The sequence below is a fragment of the Rattus norvegicus genome, chromosome 2, assembly GCF_036323735.1.
Source record: "Rattus norvegicus strain BN/NHsdMcwi chromosome 2, GRCr8, whole genome shotgun sequence".
Taxonomy (NCBI): domain Eukaryota; kingdom Metazoa; phylum Chordata; class Mammalia; order Rodentia; family Muridae; genus Rattus; species Rattus norvegicus.
Genome location: NC_086020.1, coordinates 237,083,139 through 237,097,786, shown reverse-complemented (window position 1 = coordinate 237,097,786; position 14,648 = coordinate 237,083,139). Strand labels below are relative to the sequence as shown.

The window sequence follows — 14,648 nt, the reverse complement described above, 5'->3', positions numbered from 1 at the left end:
GTTAGGAGATGGCCAAGGGACGAATCAATATCCAGCTGGTTTTAAATAATGTTGATACTGTAACTGGCTTCATACTCAGGACGCTTTCTTGCTAAGACCGTTAACCCTGGATTCATTGTGATAGCTAGAACAAGTAACACACAGTTCCTCAAGCAGCCTAGAGAACTCTCGCACGACAACTGATAGACATTTCATGGTTTGCAGGTCCGGGCTTACGAATTTGTTTTCTCTTTTAATGCATATAAATTTAATCAGAGAGCAATAAAAAACTGTCCTTAGGAGCTGCCTGCTACGTCGCAGGAATGCCTGCATCACTAGCGACAGCCTAAGTTCAAATCATGCCGCGGCGAGCGTGAATTTGATCCGTTCCGAATCGACACTGCAGAAATGACAAACAGATGTACCGCTGAACCACTCAACATGTTCCTGACATTTACAAAGTCCCTTTGATGGTTCAGTACCAAACATCTATCCTATATTTGATCCCCAAAGCGGAATGTACCATAGAAAAATGAGCAAAGTCTTCCCACTGCTGACACTGTCAAATTCATTTCAGTTCGTTCCTCAGAGCAAGTCAGTTCACCACAAATACCATACAATGAGATGCTTAACAGGCAACAAGAGAGGACAGGGCAACCTAACGCAACAATGGCATGAACCGGTCAAGCAAGCACATAAACAAACTGTGATTCCAACCGCATAATGTGTTATTAATTCTCTTATTCCTCCAGATAACACCACTAAGAAGTTTATCTGCATTCTATCCACTGCAAACAGTACTTCAAGGATAAACTGTCACTTTCCTGAGGGCGACCACCCTCCTGGAAGTGACTGTGGTAATGGGTTGAGTATCTGTACAGAAAGCCTTCATTCTCTTTGAATTATGCCAGGTTCTTTCTGTTCCATCCCATAATTTGCAGGACACCCAGAGCAGTAACATAGCTCATCATCTGATTTAAGAAAACTAATGTGTGACCTTGACCTTGAATGTGAATATGTGGTCTTTTCCTCGTGGAAATTGCGTATTTCCTTTCCTTTCTGTAAATGTGGTTGTCATTTATCTCAGGAGTTCTCTTAGGCTGCTTCCGGTTAGAGTGGCTTTTCCATTTAAACCTGGGGACTTCTGTTACAGGATGCCTATTTCTCTATCGCCCAACTGTCACTACATGTTTCTCTTGTCCAGCAGTGACACCTGGAGAGTGTTTATAGTCTTTGTCAGATATTTCTTTGGGGCTAAGGGGCAGATGGCTTCTCCTGGGAATCACTGGCTTGGAGGATTTAATTGTAAGTTTTCTCAATATTAAGTAAGGTTTATAAACATCAGTGGTGCTAGGATGAGATTGGTGGATTCGAAGGTTTAAAGTCTGATGTCAAGTTAGGAATCTGTTCCTCGAGCCTCCCTGTGGCTGATCATGTCCTCTGCAGCTCCCTCACCCGGACACTCCTCATCCTTCAGTTGTCTCTGTGACTTGTGAGAAGGCACTGTGTGTGAACGGGGAGGCTTAGGCTCTGATCTTTGTAACTTACATGTTCTTGGGTGCACCCTACAGATTCAGGTCACAAGATCTCATTTGAAAAACAAGAGGCTCAGTGAGCACGGTTTGCGTGGCCCGACTGAGAATTTAGCTTTCAGGCTGGAGATGTAGCTCACTGGCCGAGGACTTGCCTGGCATGATTAAAACTCAAGGTTTGAACACACGCTTGAGACACAGAGACACAGATAGACATAGAGAGATGATAGATAGATAGATAGAGTAAGAATTGAGGTTTTTAAGCCTTTTTAAAAGAAAAAAAATTATCCTTCATCTTTTGTAACTGGAGAAATGTGTTACCCCTACGAATATGAGTTAAAAGGTTTCAATTTTGAAGTTTGTATAGGTGTAGGGGAATTTTAGTTGAATAAAAAATGTTGATTTATTTTTTTATTTGAATGAATTATATAATCTAGGAATAAACTATGCATCTATATATTTTAAATTTTTTCTTTTTAAATTTGTGTATCTGTGCGTGTGCGTGTGCGTGTGTATGTGTGTGTGTATGTGTGTGTGTATGTGTGTATGTGTCTGTGTGCGTGTGTGTATGTGTGTGTGTACGTGTGCGTGTGCGTGTGTATATGTGTGTGTGTGCAGCTGCTCATCAAGGCCAGAAGAGGGCGCTACATCCCCTTTAACTGGAGTTACAGGTAGTTCTGACATGCTCAGATGCATAGGCACAAAGGGATTTAAAGGCACAGAACAGAAGTACCAGGAACAAGAACTGTTAAGTGAGGAGGCTGCAGAGAGAACAGGAGAGGGAGGCATCAGACTGCAGGGTCTCACACCGTAGCTACTTGCCTTGTCTTTACAGAACCTTCCAGGCCTGGCTCCTGCACCCTTCAGCAATGTGAGAGGCCCTTTCTCTGTGCAGATTCAGCTCTGTCTAGGTTTCATTTTGAAGGGAATGTCCTGCCTGGTCCCTAACTCGTTTATTCTAGATGCCATATTTTTATCAGAAATCTAAAATTACAGTCATACCCCGTTGAGCTTTTAATCTGTCAGAGCAATTAATTTGTTCTCACATGAAACACTTAAAACATCCCTGCATTATGACATTGCCATGGGCTCTTGGGGTTTCCTGACCTCACAGAGGCTTCTGATCCAGCCACTGTACTTAGGATAGGTCAGACACGCAGAGCCAGAGAGCTATAGGGAGTGAGTTAACACCAACCTCTGCTTTCCATTCCCATTTCTACTGAGAGAGACGACCCCTGTGTGCCTGCGATCTTGCTTCCCGATACATTGTCTGTTGGGAAAAAGTCTAAGGTCCTGTGTTCCCCTCTTCAGCTAATTAGCATAATTAATTCACTCCACGCCTACTGTCTCTTCATGGGGGTTGCTTCAGTCTGGTCAACATGAATCTTCCTTGTGGCAAAACCCAACCAAATGATGGTGCCTGTGGGAAACGGTGGATGTGTCCGTTTGCTTCTTTACTATCTATATACGCAGCCCACACTACCACTATGTATACTGAACAAATACACAACAAAAATTCTATTGAAAAATGTGTGTCTGCCATCCCTGCCCTCAGGAGGGAGACTCTGAAGCTAGCCTGGGTGATATAGCCAGAGTCTGTCTTAGAACAGCACAAACAAGCTAAGGCTTTGAGTCTCCCTTGCAGGGTCATTAGTGCTGGGTGAAGCATGTGTTCCTGACATGACCTGGCAGGGCTGTTGTTTGGGCCCTGGAGAAGGCGCATCTCTTGGTGTACACAGTGATCTTGGGAGAATATGATGGGCAGGTCCCTAAGCACATGTAGGGCTCATCAGATCCCATCGTATTGTACCCTACGGGCTATTTCTTCTTCTCGACAGCTACAATTTGATTGCTGTTTTAGTTCCCAAGTATGGCAAATCTAACAGGATCTTTGATTCCCCGGGGATTATCTCAGAGAGATAAGGGATGAGGCAAGCACAAATTTCGTCATTTAGTTAAACTTACAGTTTCACCTCTAAAGCCCTTTTCACCTCTGGGTCCCTGAAAGAAAGGGAAAAGAGATGGTAATTCAGTGTTAGGAACCGTCGTCTGTTTGATATAACGGTTGCACTCAGAAACATGTCATCGTATACTGTTGTTTTATTATCCTGGAAGATTTGTTAATTCATAGACAGTCTAGATTTTCTAGTAATCAGAAATCCCCACGATACAAAACCAAGCAAACGACCTATACTGATTGTACCATACTGTACTATACCATACCATACCAAACCATACCATACCATACTACAAACAACCTATACTGACGGATTGTGCTGTGTGCTTACCACTCCAAGCCCACCCACAGTGAACCTTCACCCACAGTGACGTTAGGACAGCTATCTCACACTCCTCCACAGATGCATCTGGAAAGGAAATCCTTCCAATTTCTAAGTTCCGATGCGTTCCTCCTTGCCTTTGAAATGCGTGTTTCTAGAGCAATTTCTTCATTCTCTTTTGTTTTCTCTCTGTTCCCCTTTGATTTTATTTATTGCGTGTGCTGAGGTGGGGCACATGTGTGGGATTGTGAGGACAGCCCTCAGTAACAAGCTGCTCTCTTCCATTGTGGGGTCTGGGGACTGAACTTCGGACCGCCGGGTTTGCACGTCAAGTGCTTCTAGCTGCCCTGCACCCATTTCTTAGTGTGTGTCGGGAATAATTTTTCCATACCCAGATTTACAGATTCAAAGTTAAAGTAGGTATCTGAAAAAAGTTCTCAGCCCTCTAGACACATAGGGTCCCAACACGTGAGCTGCACCTGAGCTTCCTACACCATTTTTAAAATTGATTTTTCTGCTCTTGTTCTATATCAGGCTTTTAGGCATGGTGAGATGAGAGTCTAATATTTTTCCTTCCCTGCCACCAGTATAGGAGTGGCCATGTGGCCAAAGGCCAGCTGATGATACATGAGAAATACCCAGCCTTAAGGGCAACTCTTGAGCACTTGTAAGTGACTAAATTAAGAAACTCACCAAGTGAGAAGTCTTTTGTCCTTACTCCTGTACTTTGGTCAGGATACCCACTACTGGCAGCAGTTTTGGTAATGATTAAATTCCAATATGCTTGCATACCTAATTTTGCCCTCTCTTCTGTTACATTGATTGTCTCTTTTCACCACCTTGCGTTTTCTTACTGTTCACTGTCCCCGCCTCCACCCACACTCATTTTTCCTCACAGTATTTGCCTGTGTGTGTGTGTGTGTGTGTGTGTGTGTGTGTGTGTGATTTTCAGATGACTATTTCTTATAATGGATTCTTCTTAGAATGAAAAAAAAACAGAATATGGAAAAAATTTGAAATTTGATGTGCACATCGAATAGCATAATGACCTTTAACAACTATGGCAGAAACAAAACACAGTGAGATATTTTCATTGAGACATTTTCCTTGACCAATAATGCTTCACATTTTTGACAGAGGAGAACAATCATTCCATAATCGGAACAGCATGTGCTGCAGAAGCACCCACTGAACTATGAGAACTCTCCCACCTACGGTTTTATGTAGCTCTGAATAGAAAATGTTGGAAGCCAAGAGAATGAGTTACTCATTTTATTCCTTTTGGAAAGACTCCAGCAACTTTCATGGCAATTTCTCTAAATTTATCAAAGGGAAGAGCTCTCCTTAACACTTGAAACATTCCATTTTCAATTTTAAAATACGTCTACACACAACACTTTCAAATAATTCACAATGTGGCCTCCTGGAAGGGAATGAGTCTTGGTTTTCCCAGGCTTGACCCTACTGTGTTCTTCTGTGTGCAACTTATCTGGGCTCTAATAGTCCCCAGGACTGTGTTTCAGTCATTATCTTATTTCTTGGTTTTGCCTCACCACTGGTACTGATGCTATGCTGACTCTATGCCCACTCCAGACATGGCTGGGAAGGGTAGAGACATGAGCCGTGTAACTCACTGGGTCCCTTGCCTTGGCAAATGTCATCCACTGAACAGAAATGTCATCCACTACACCCATGGATTTTATCAGTGTGAGAAATGTCAGAGGACACAAAGCAAAACAAAAGCCACAGGAGTGACTAAAAGCCTCTGAGAGAAGTTAGCCTTGCACATTTTCAAAGTCTTCTCACAGCATAGCCTGCACTGAGATTGTGATCTCTGGGAAAGCATGACGCCTACTACTCCTTTCTGTCACGTCTAACCTTCCATTATCCTGGTTTTCTCGTTCATTTTTACCAACATCTTACTCTTTATAGCGGGTGTTTTCAATTTTATTTAGCTTTATTATTCTTTAATCTTTTTCTTACAGTCCTGTCATTATCCCCCTCCCAGTCTGCTCCCTGACTGTTCCTCATCTCATACCTCCTCCCACGTCGCTTCTCAACCTGTGTGTTGCTACCCGTTTGGCCGTTGAACACCACAGCGTGAGGAGCTGTGTGAAAGGGTCACAGCATCAGGAAGGTTGAGAGCCACTGAAGTGAAGACTCAGATCTTGGTGATCAGGAGTCATTTCACTTTCTGTGTACTTTCCTTCAGAACTTGACCCACGTTTACAGTTTTAGTGATCACTTCCCTGTCTACGAATTTACTACTCTCCTCCTCCCTGGCTCAGTTCATTTTTTTTTCTCAAGTTCTAATGCCAACATCATTCAAAGCTGTTATTTTATGACCCCAAAGAATGGCCTCCCAGAAGAAAATGTGTATTTGCACATTTCAATCTCTGCTTCCCAAATGCCCTGGCTGATTCTTGATGGAGTATTCTAGGGTTAGGAATTTAGAAAAAGGATCGACAACAGCAACTACAGCAGCAGCAGCAGCAGCAGCAGCAGCAGCAGCAGCAGCAGCAGAATAAAAACTATGTTGTAATGAACTTACAGTTCCACCTGTTGGGCCTATTATCCCTTCTCTGCCAAGAGGGCCAGTGTTTCCCTGTTGGGAGGAAAGAAAGCAGTCAGTCTCAGTCTAAAAAGAAATCCGTCGGAGTCATGTTTTTATATTATATATTTATATTCACATATTAGCCTACAGCATAGTATATTCTTAGCACACATTACAGTAGTTATGACAGTACATGTAATATTGCTATAGTTTCCAGGTCAGGCATTATAAGTTACTTCTAACTAATACAAATCAAAATTGAAGCCTTCCTGTGATGAGAAGTCCAAGGTTTTACTTTGTACGTGGAGCGCTACATAACGAATGACGCTGCTCTCCACAGGGGTTCTAGAGTAACGAACACATTTTCGAACGAGTTTTTGTATAAATGATGAAGGAGTGGGTGCCTGGGTTACATGACACGGCAGAAAGGGAGTACAGGGCAGAACCAGAAGGGATCTCATGTGACCAACCACGATGCAGGTTTGTCTGTGAGACACTGTGGAACTGGACATGAAAGGTGCTTAAGGTCTAATCTGTTGATTGTGAGGATGTCCCCAAGTGAGCTTGGTAGTGAGTAAATTCCTTTCTAAGTATGTATGTAGACTCATTTTTGAATGAGTATAAAATGCACATTTTAGTTTTTTCTTCCTATCAAATGCTACTTTCACTTAAGTTGAGAGAAAGCTTCTCTCTCTCCTTGACGGTTAGGATGGACTATGCAACTGTAAATACCTAACGGGTTTTCTCTTTTCCTACAATGACAAAGAAAATGCTGTCCAGTTAAATCTAATGTGATGTAGCCCATTGTCTGACAGCTCTGATAGTAAGCAGACTTGCAAGCTAGAAATTACCCGGGAGACTAAATGAGTTGAGATCACTTTTTAAACATAACAAACTTTAAGAGATGACTTGCAAACACGGTACTCAAATTTCAAAGATCTATAATTGAACTGAGAAAGTCGGTATTTTAATTTAGTGCAGTGCAGCCTCCAGACTCAATAGATGTTGAGGAAGCTTTAGTCTAATTATGACATAAGTCTCCCAAATAATGTTACCAGAAAGGTATAGACTAACGCTTGGAGAAGGTACCCTGAAGAAGTTAATGATTACGTACATTTATCTAAGTGTTTAAAAAGTCACACTGTGATTTTAATAGTGTGTACCAGTTACCTATGTGGTAGGTAGAGGTCACCTATGCAAACACAGTTTTGGAATGGGGCACAATAAAGTCCTGCTTTCCTAACTTAATTACTCTTACTTAATCAACAGGCGCTTCTTGATTTGGGGAGCAGGAAGTTGTCCTGAGGTCACTTACTACCGACTTTACATTCTGACTCTACGGCTTTAGTGAGTAGCTCTGTAGCACATGGTTTGGCCAGTCAGATAGGGAGGCACATTCTTCCTCCGTTGGCGTACTATCGTACCAGAATTTTCCAGAGACTTAGTTTTCTGGGCTGCAAAGTGGGGTGACAGCACCTCTTGTAAGACTTTAGTTAGTAAATGACATAAGAGGCACAGATTGGACACTGGTACTCCTCCCCAAAACTCCTCCCCAATCCTAGCACATCAGGACCTTTACTGGTCTCCCAAGCATTCTCTTACTCTAAGCCTTGTGAGCGCTTTATATGAACTGTGCCCTGTCCTGTTAATCAGGTAGCAAAAGGAATTGACCCACAACGTGATGCAGGCTTTCATTCCTGCTCACAGAGACTCGGCCCTCTGTGGAACCCCACTTATGGATGGCAGCCAGACACTGACGAGGTCATAAAAGCAACATTTATGGATTGGTAAAGATCTTTTCCCAATCTGTTGGTTGCCGTTTTGTCCTAACCACAGTGTCCTTTGCCTTACAGAAGCTTTGCAGTTTTATGAGATCCCATTTGTCGATTCTTGATCTTAGAGCATAAGCCATTGGTGTTTTGTTCAGGAAATTTTTTCCAGTGCCCATGTGTTCCAGATGCTTCCCTAGTTTTTCTTCTATTAGTTTGAGTGTGTCTGGTTTGATGTGGAGGTCCTTGATCCACTTGGACTTAAGCTTTGTACAGGGTGATAAGCATGGATCGATCTGCATTCTTCTACATGTTGCCCTCCAGTTGAACCAGCACCATTTGCTGAAAATGCTATCTTTTTTCCATTGGATGGTTTTGGCTCCTTTGTCAAAAATCAAGTGACCATAGGTGTGTGGGTTCATTTCTGGGTCTTCAATTCTATTCCATTGGTCTATCTGTCTGTCTCTGTACCAGAACTGGAAGAGCTTGAAGGGGCTCGAGACCCCATATGTACAACAATGCCAAGCAACCAGAGCTTCCAGGGACTAAGCCACTACCTAAAGACTATACATGGACTGACCCTGGACTCTGACCCCATAGGTAGCAATGAATATCCTAGTAAGAGCACCAGTGGAAGGGGAAGCCCTGGATCCTGCTAAGACTGAACCCCCAGTGAACTAGACTGGTGGGGGGAGGGCGGCAATGGGGGGAGGGTTGGGAGGGGAACACCCATAAGGAAGGGGAGGGGGGAGGGGGATGTTTGCCCGGAAACCGGGAAAGGGAATAACACTCGAAATGTATATAAGAAATACTCAAGGTAATAATAATAAAAAAAAAAGCAACATTTATTTTACGATAGCCCACTCGCATACTGCAGTTGTGGATGGTCGGAAACAGCACGTTATGGAACAGTACCCAACTTCCTTGGCTCCTTAGACACGGTGAAAACAATCAACAAACTTACACCTGACGTCGCGTGTGGGCCTCCAAGTGAACAGCCCTTACAATGCTGCCCCACGTTTCATCAAAAACAAGTTATCGATGGACTTAGGGAGGGCTATGGAATTTTAAGAGTCTGACTTTATTACTTTGACCAAGAGAGTGGTTGGGGGTTGTAAAGCTCTGCAGGAATCTGCTGCTTCTTCCTCTCTCTCTCCTGTCCCCCAAGCCCTAGCAGCTGCTGCAAACTGTGGAGCGGCTATGACCACAGCCAAATCACTATTTGAAGTTTAAGAACCTTTGCTTTGTTTCATCTCCATTTTATAGACCATCCCTCACTGTGAGGGTGTGATTAATAAAAGACACCATACCAAAGCAAAACTGACACTGACCAGGACTGGGCCTGGCTTGTTTACTCTCTCTGCATTCTGCAGGTCCTGGCAGAATGAGCTGCTGAAGCTTGCTAGCCTTCGATTTTTGGAAGTCTTTCTGACATTCGTACCACTCTCTTGGCATATCTGATCCTGAGCAGAGAAAACAACTTCGGGGAAAGAGCTGTCAAAGTGTGGTCTTAAAGGTTCTGGGCAGAGGCAAGCCTCCCCAGGTGGGAGGGGCTGTTTGACCTCTGTATTAATGTGCATGACACAAACCTGCTTTGTTTGTGATGCTGGGGTGGGCTACCAGATACACTCTCTATTCTTCACAGCTACTCTGATGATTCTTCGCTTTTTTTTTTATAAGAACTGGGGAGTGTGGGTGGCCTATGATGCTATTTTGCTCAAACTCTTTTATGAGCTGTGAGTGGATGGAGCTTGCGCATGCTGCTAAGAGTTGTCACCTTAAAAATCACATTATTACGTTATCCTTATAGTGTGAGGTACATCAATTTAAAGTCCTACGCTGAGCAAACAAGCAGCGGCCTTGGGTGACGGATCGACTCTATACTTACTCTCTGCCCAACGGGACCTTTAGGGCCTACAATGCCAATGATACCAGCATCCCCCTCTGGACCCTAGAGACACAATGAAGAACAGAAAGCCTGCTTTAGCCTTCTAAAATATTTTACAAACGAAGAGTCTTATGGCAATCTAGACAGAATTGTCAGCTCTGGAAACGGGAACAAAAGACAATTGTGTAAGAAAATTGGTGGGACATTAGATTATAGAAATGTCGTTCTATTTGTGCGCACATGTGCATAAGAGAGAGAGAGAGAGAGAGACAGAGACAGAGACAGAGACAGAGAGGGAGGGAGGGAGAGAGAGAGGGAGGATGCACGTGTGGAGAGTTGGAGCACAGAGGGAGGGAGGGAGAGAGAGAGGGAGGATGCACGTGTGGAGAGTTGGAGCACAGGCACCATGATGCTCCACTGTGTTTGTGTGTTTGTGACCAGTCCTTTTCTCGCTGCATATGCCAGCCCCACTGGCCTGCAGGTGAGTCTCCTCTCACTGACCCCCATCTTCCCACAGTGGTGCTAGGAGGAAAGCACTTGACCTTCTGTGACTGGCTTTGATGTGGATTCTGGAGACCAGAACCCAAGTCTTCCTGCTTGTGTGGCAAGTGCTTTCCTCTGGGAGCCAGCTCTCTGTCTTATGTTAATGTTCTCAGACACAGTCTCACATGTCCCAGGCTTGCCTTGCACTCTAATCCTCCCACCTCACCAAGCTCAGCAATCAGACAGGCAGAATGCAAACATACGGGTGTACCAATAAGAACTTTAAAGATTAAAAAAGCCTCAAGTCGTAGACTAAATATTATTCAACACATACAAACGTACCCTGGGGCCCGGGAATCCTTGGAAACCTGTCAAACCTTGATTGCCATGTTCTCCCTGCAAGGCGAACAGACAGGACAGTCATTGCTGGGCAGTGCATATGGCCTGGTCTGCACAGTGAGTGTGAGGTGATTTCAGAGCTGACACATACAGGCTGCCCTTTCAGACCAGGCTCTCCACGTCGTCCTTGGTCTCCTTGTGTTCCCCGCTGACCTCTTTGGCCTGGGATTCCAGGCTGACCAGGTAACCCTTGTTCACCCTACAAACCAGACAAAGAAAGGTGGTCGGGATCTCAGAATCTATATATTAATATATTAATGAAAAAGAAATATATATGTATATATGTATATATATGTGTGCATATATATGTGTGCATATATATGAGTGCATATATATGTGTGCATATATATATATATATATATAGTTTTTCAGAATAGCACAAGGCATTGGGGATGTTAAATATATCATCTTCATCCTTTCTGCCATTCCCCACACATTAAATCATATTATAATAAGCAAAAAGTACAGCGATAAGTAAAGAAAATTCCAAGGGTTGGGGGAGTCTGCCCATGGAAGGAAGAAGGAAGGGGCGAGCCTATGAAATGCATAGAAGGCTCAGAGAAAACAGGAAGGTGTGGCGTATAGAAAGTTATTAGACATAGAACACGCTTTGTACATTAGTGACCATTTTGATGCTTCCCTGTCTTCCCACTGGAAATCGAGTAGTTCTGAATGATAGACCCGGTTTTACCAAGATTGCCATCCCAGCCCCCCAGCCTCAGCAACTGGTGGTGAATGGCGGTTATGTTCAGTTTCAGAGGAAGAAGTGTACTTGAGAAAGAATGCCTCTGACAGCAAACTCCATTTCTCTAATTGTGGAAGGCAGACGACAGAGAAGGAGAGCCCAAAACAAATGAAAAAGGAACATTTAGAAATGCTTCCAGCTCCTGTGAGCTGTGCCTGGTAGCTGCCAGTGAAACACAGGATGGTTTGGAAGTCCCACCACTCACATGCCCGGCAGCTACCACAGGAAACAGATATGTGTAGGCCACATACAGTCCTTTGTCCTAATGTGGTTTTACTATTAGCTAGATTAAAACATACTCAGCTGTGACCTAGTCAGTATACACAGGGTCCTGACACATGGGGAATGTACCTTTGGGCCCGGAACACCAGGGCTTCCCGGAGGGCCTGATGAACCCTTTCCTCCCTGAGGACCTGGGGATCCAGCCAGTCCTGTTCTTCCTGGGCTGCCCGTGGTGCCCTAAATAACAGATAAGAGATGGAAAAAAGCACAATTGGAGGAAGTCAGTGTAGAGGCTTGATAAATATAGAAAGGAATGTGTTTCTAGAGGCTGCTGGTGACACAGTGCCCAGGTTTGAGAGTTATGCTTTCCCTGCAGGAGTGAGACAATTAAGGGAGAGTTTGGACTCACATGAAATATCTAATTATAGTTAATAAGATCTTAGGTTTTTAAAAACAGAGACTATAAAGCAAAACAACTTCCTCTCGATTGTATCAGAGGCAGTACAGCATGTTTTGCTCTATTCTAACTTAAGGATGTAAACTTCCTCTGTGCACAGCAACCTTACAGAAGAATGTCTCATTGCAAAGAATCTTCAATTACACCATTCTGGAGAATTCAGTAAAAAGTAGCTTGAAAATAAAGATAAACAAGCAAATATGAAATACATAAAACCTAATCATGACTCAAGGTTGGCCATCTAGGTCTATGAGGCGAATGCCAGCATTCAGCTGCTGGTGTATAGATTATAACATGACCATAGTTTTTTACATTTAATAATGGGAGAACCAAAATAAAAACGACTTAAAATGTGAAGAGTATATGAGATTAAAATTCTAGTAAATATGAATAAAGTTTTATTGGGACACAGCCACACTCATTCCTTAATGTGTTGGCCCTGGCTTCACTTGTGCAGTAGAACTGAGTAGCCATGGCATAGACGGTGGTACTTCTGCTTGCTAAAAGCAGATTGGAGTGAGGCTGAGTTTCAAATGGGACATACATGGTCTTCTTGCAAATTTTATTTCTTGTATCTCATTATTGGAACATATGTACCATGTCAAAATAAGGAAGGTGAACCTTGAGTGTCATGATTTATAGATGTAGCAGAATGTGGATTATTTTTAGCAAGTTAAATGTCAAACTCTTGTATTTATTATGTATTGAAACCACATACATCACTAAAACTACATACACTCCAGCAATAGCAGACCAAGGACATGTTTCAACTTTACATGATAGGAAATTAGACAAAATTTAAAAAGTAGTGTCTTATCATAGCAGAATTTACACACACACACACACACACACACACACACACACACACACACACACACACACCCTTTTAAGACGACTGAAATAAAACTTTCAATTGTCATCCCAGTAAAGAATTAACCTTGTTTGTGGCTACTGAATTACAACGTGTAGCAAAAAAACTTTTGTTCAAGATCATTTAGCCTTTTGGTAAGAATATTGTTTGAAATGTTGACATTTTAATAGAATCAACAGTTCAGGGCTATAGGAAATGAATTCAAAGTGGTTTTCTTGTTCTTGGTAAACCAACAGATGTTTGTAGTATTGGTAACTTGTTTATTCGAGGAGTCAACACTGAGTTTGAAATGATGGAGGGGTTAACCACAGGTTGTGGGTGACTGCAATGAAGACTATTGTCAAGGAAGTTAGGAAGAACCAGATTAATGCAACCTGAAGTGGAACCTTCTAAGAGTTGGCAAAACTGAGAGCTGTGACAGACCAACAGACAAAGAACTACTGGACAAACGTCGAAGCTTGGGAAAGTTCTGATGTTTAAAGCTATAAATATTCATTATATTATTCATCACCAGGGAATCTGAGGAGAAAATTGGAATGTAATATATAGATTATCCAACCTATGTGTCAACAGTGAATTCCATTGGCTTTTGTGTATTTAACCATTGGTTCTAAAAGTTTTCATTCAAAAATAAGGGACAGGATGTCATGACTTGTCCATTCACACAATATTCAGTGGCTTGGGATTAAGTACAGCTTAGTTGAAGTATTTGGAGACAAAATGAAAACTCTCTTAAATGAGAGAAACATCCCACAATATAAGAGGGCAGTAAATAAATTGTATACATGTCTGAAATCTTCCCAAAGTAAAGAAAGTCATATAAAGACAGAAACCACATGGGATGTAGCTCAGTGAGGAAACGACTTGCCTGGCCTGGTTGGGGCCTCAAGGTCCAATTCTCAGCACTACCTAAACCGGGTGTTGTGGTCTGCACCTATGATCCCAGTATCAGGAGGGAGAGGAAGACTGGGAGTTTAAGGTCATCCTTGATGAAAAAGTAGTTTGAGGTTAGCCTTAGGATACTTAAGAACCCTATCTCCAAAAACATAATGAAACAAAACCAAAACTAAAACAATTAGATTTTGCTGTAGATGTTACAATGCTTATTGATTAATGAAACTCATAATAACATATGAGAACAATGGTTGTAGGTGAAACTCACACTGTAGTTACTTCAAAACCAAATCACAGGCAACACTAGGGGCCTTGTACTTTTCCTGTACTGTCAAAAATTAAGGCAACAGTGAGGTCTCTGTCAGATTTCCTGATCTCGGTTTCAGGTGCATATTTTAGCCGTGGGAGGAAGAGGATTCTGTTTTTCTCAGTCTATTTGTACCGTTGAGGAGTTTCCACATAACCTTCAATTGGAAATGATTAGGCTACAATGTAATGGCATGTTACAAGGCAACTATCAAGGGAAAAATCTAATGGAATTCTACAAATTCCTTCCATGCGCTGAATATGTTCAAT

The 14,648-nt window shown here is 42.6% G+C and overlaps 1 protein-coding gene across 5 annotated transcripts in view; it reads right to left on the bottom strand.

Annotated features, from left to right (window-relative positions):
• Col24a1 (collagen type XXIV alpha 1 chain) overlaps nucleotides 1-14,648 on the bottom strand; it is a 257,186-nt gene that overhangs the window by 31,982 nt on the left and 210,556 nt on the right. For 3 of the 5 annotated variants that reach the window (XM_039103871.2, XM_063282923.1, XM_039103872.2), the window contains 6 exons: nucleotides 11,980-12,087; nucleotides 10,975-11,082; nucleotides 10,827-10,880; nucleotides 10,002-10,064; nucleotides 6,342-6,395; nucleotides 3,477-3,512 (listed from right to left, as the gene is read on the bottom strand). In XM_039103871.2, the coding sequence (XP_038959799.1) occupies nucleotides 3,477-3,512; nucleotides 6,342-6,395; nucleotides 10,002-10,064; nucleotides 10,827-10,880; nucleotides 10,975-11,082; nucleotides 11,980-12,087 (423 nt within the window). Of the gene's footprint in view, nucleotides 1-3,476; nucleotides 3,513-6,341; nucleotides 6,396-10,001; nucleotides 10,065-10,826; nucleotides 10,881-10,974; nucleotides 11,083-11,979; nucleotides 12,088-14,648 lie in introns of those variants that run through there. The other 2 variants (XR_010064497.1, XR_010064498.1) reach the window with 1 other exon arrangement.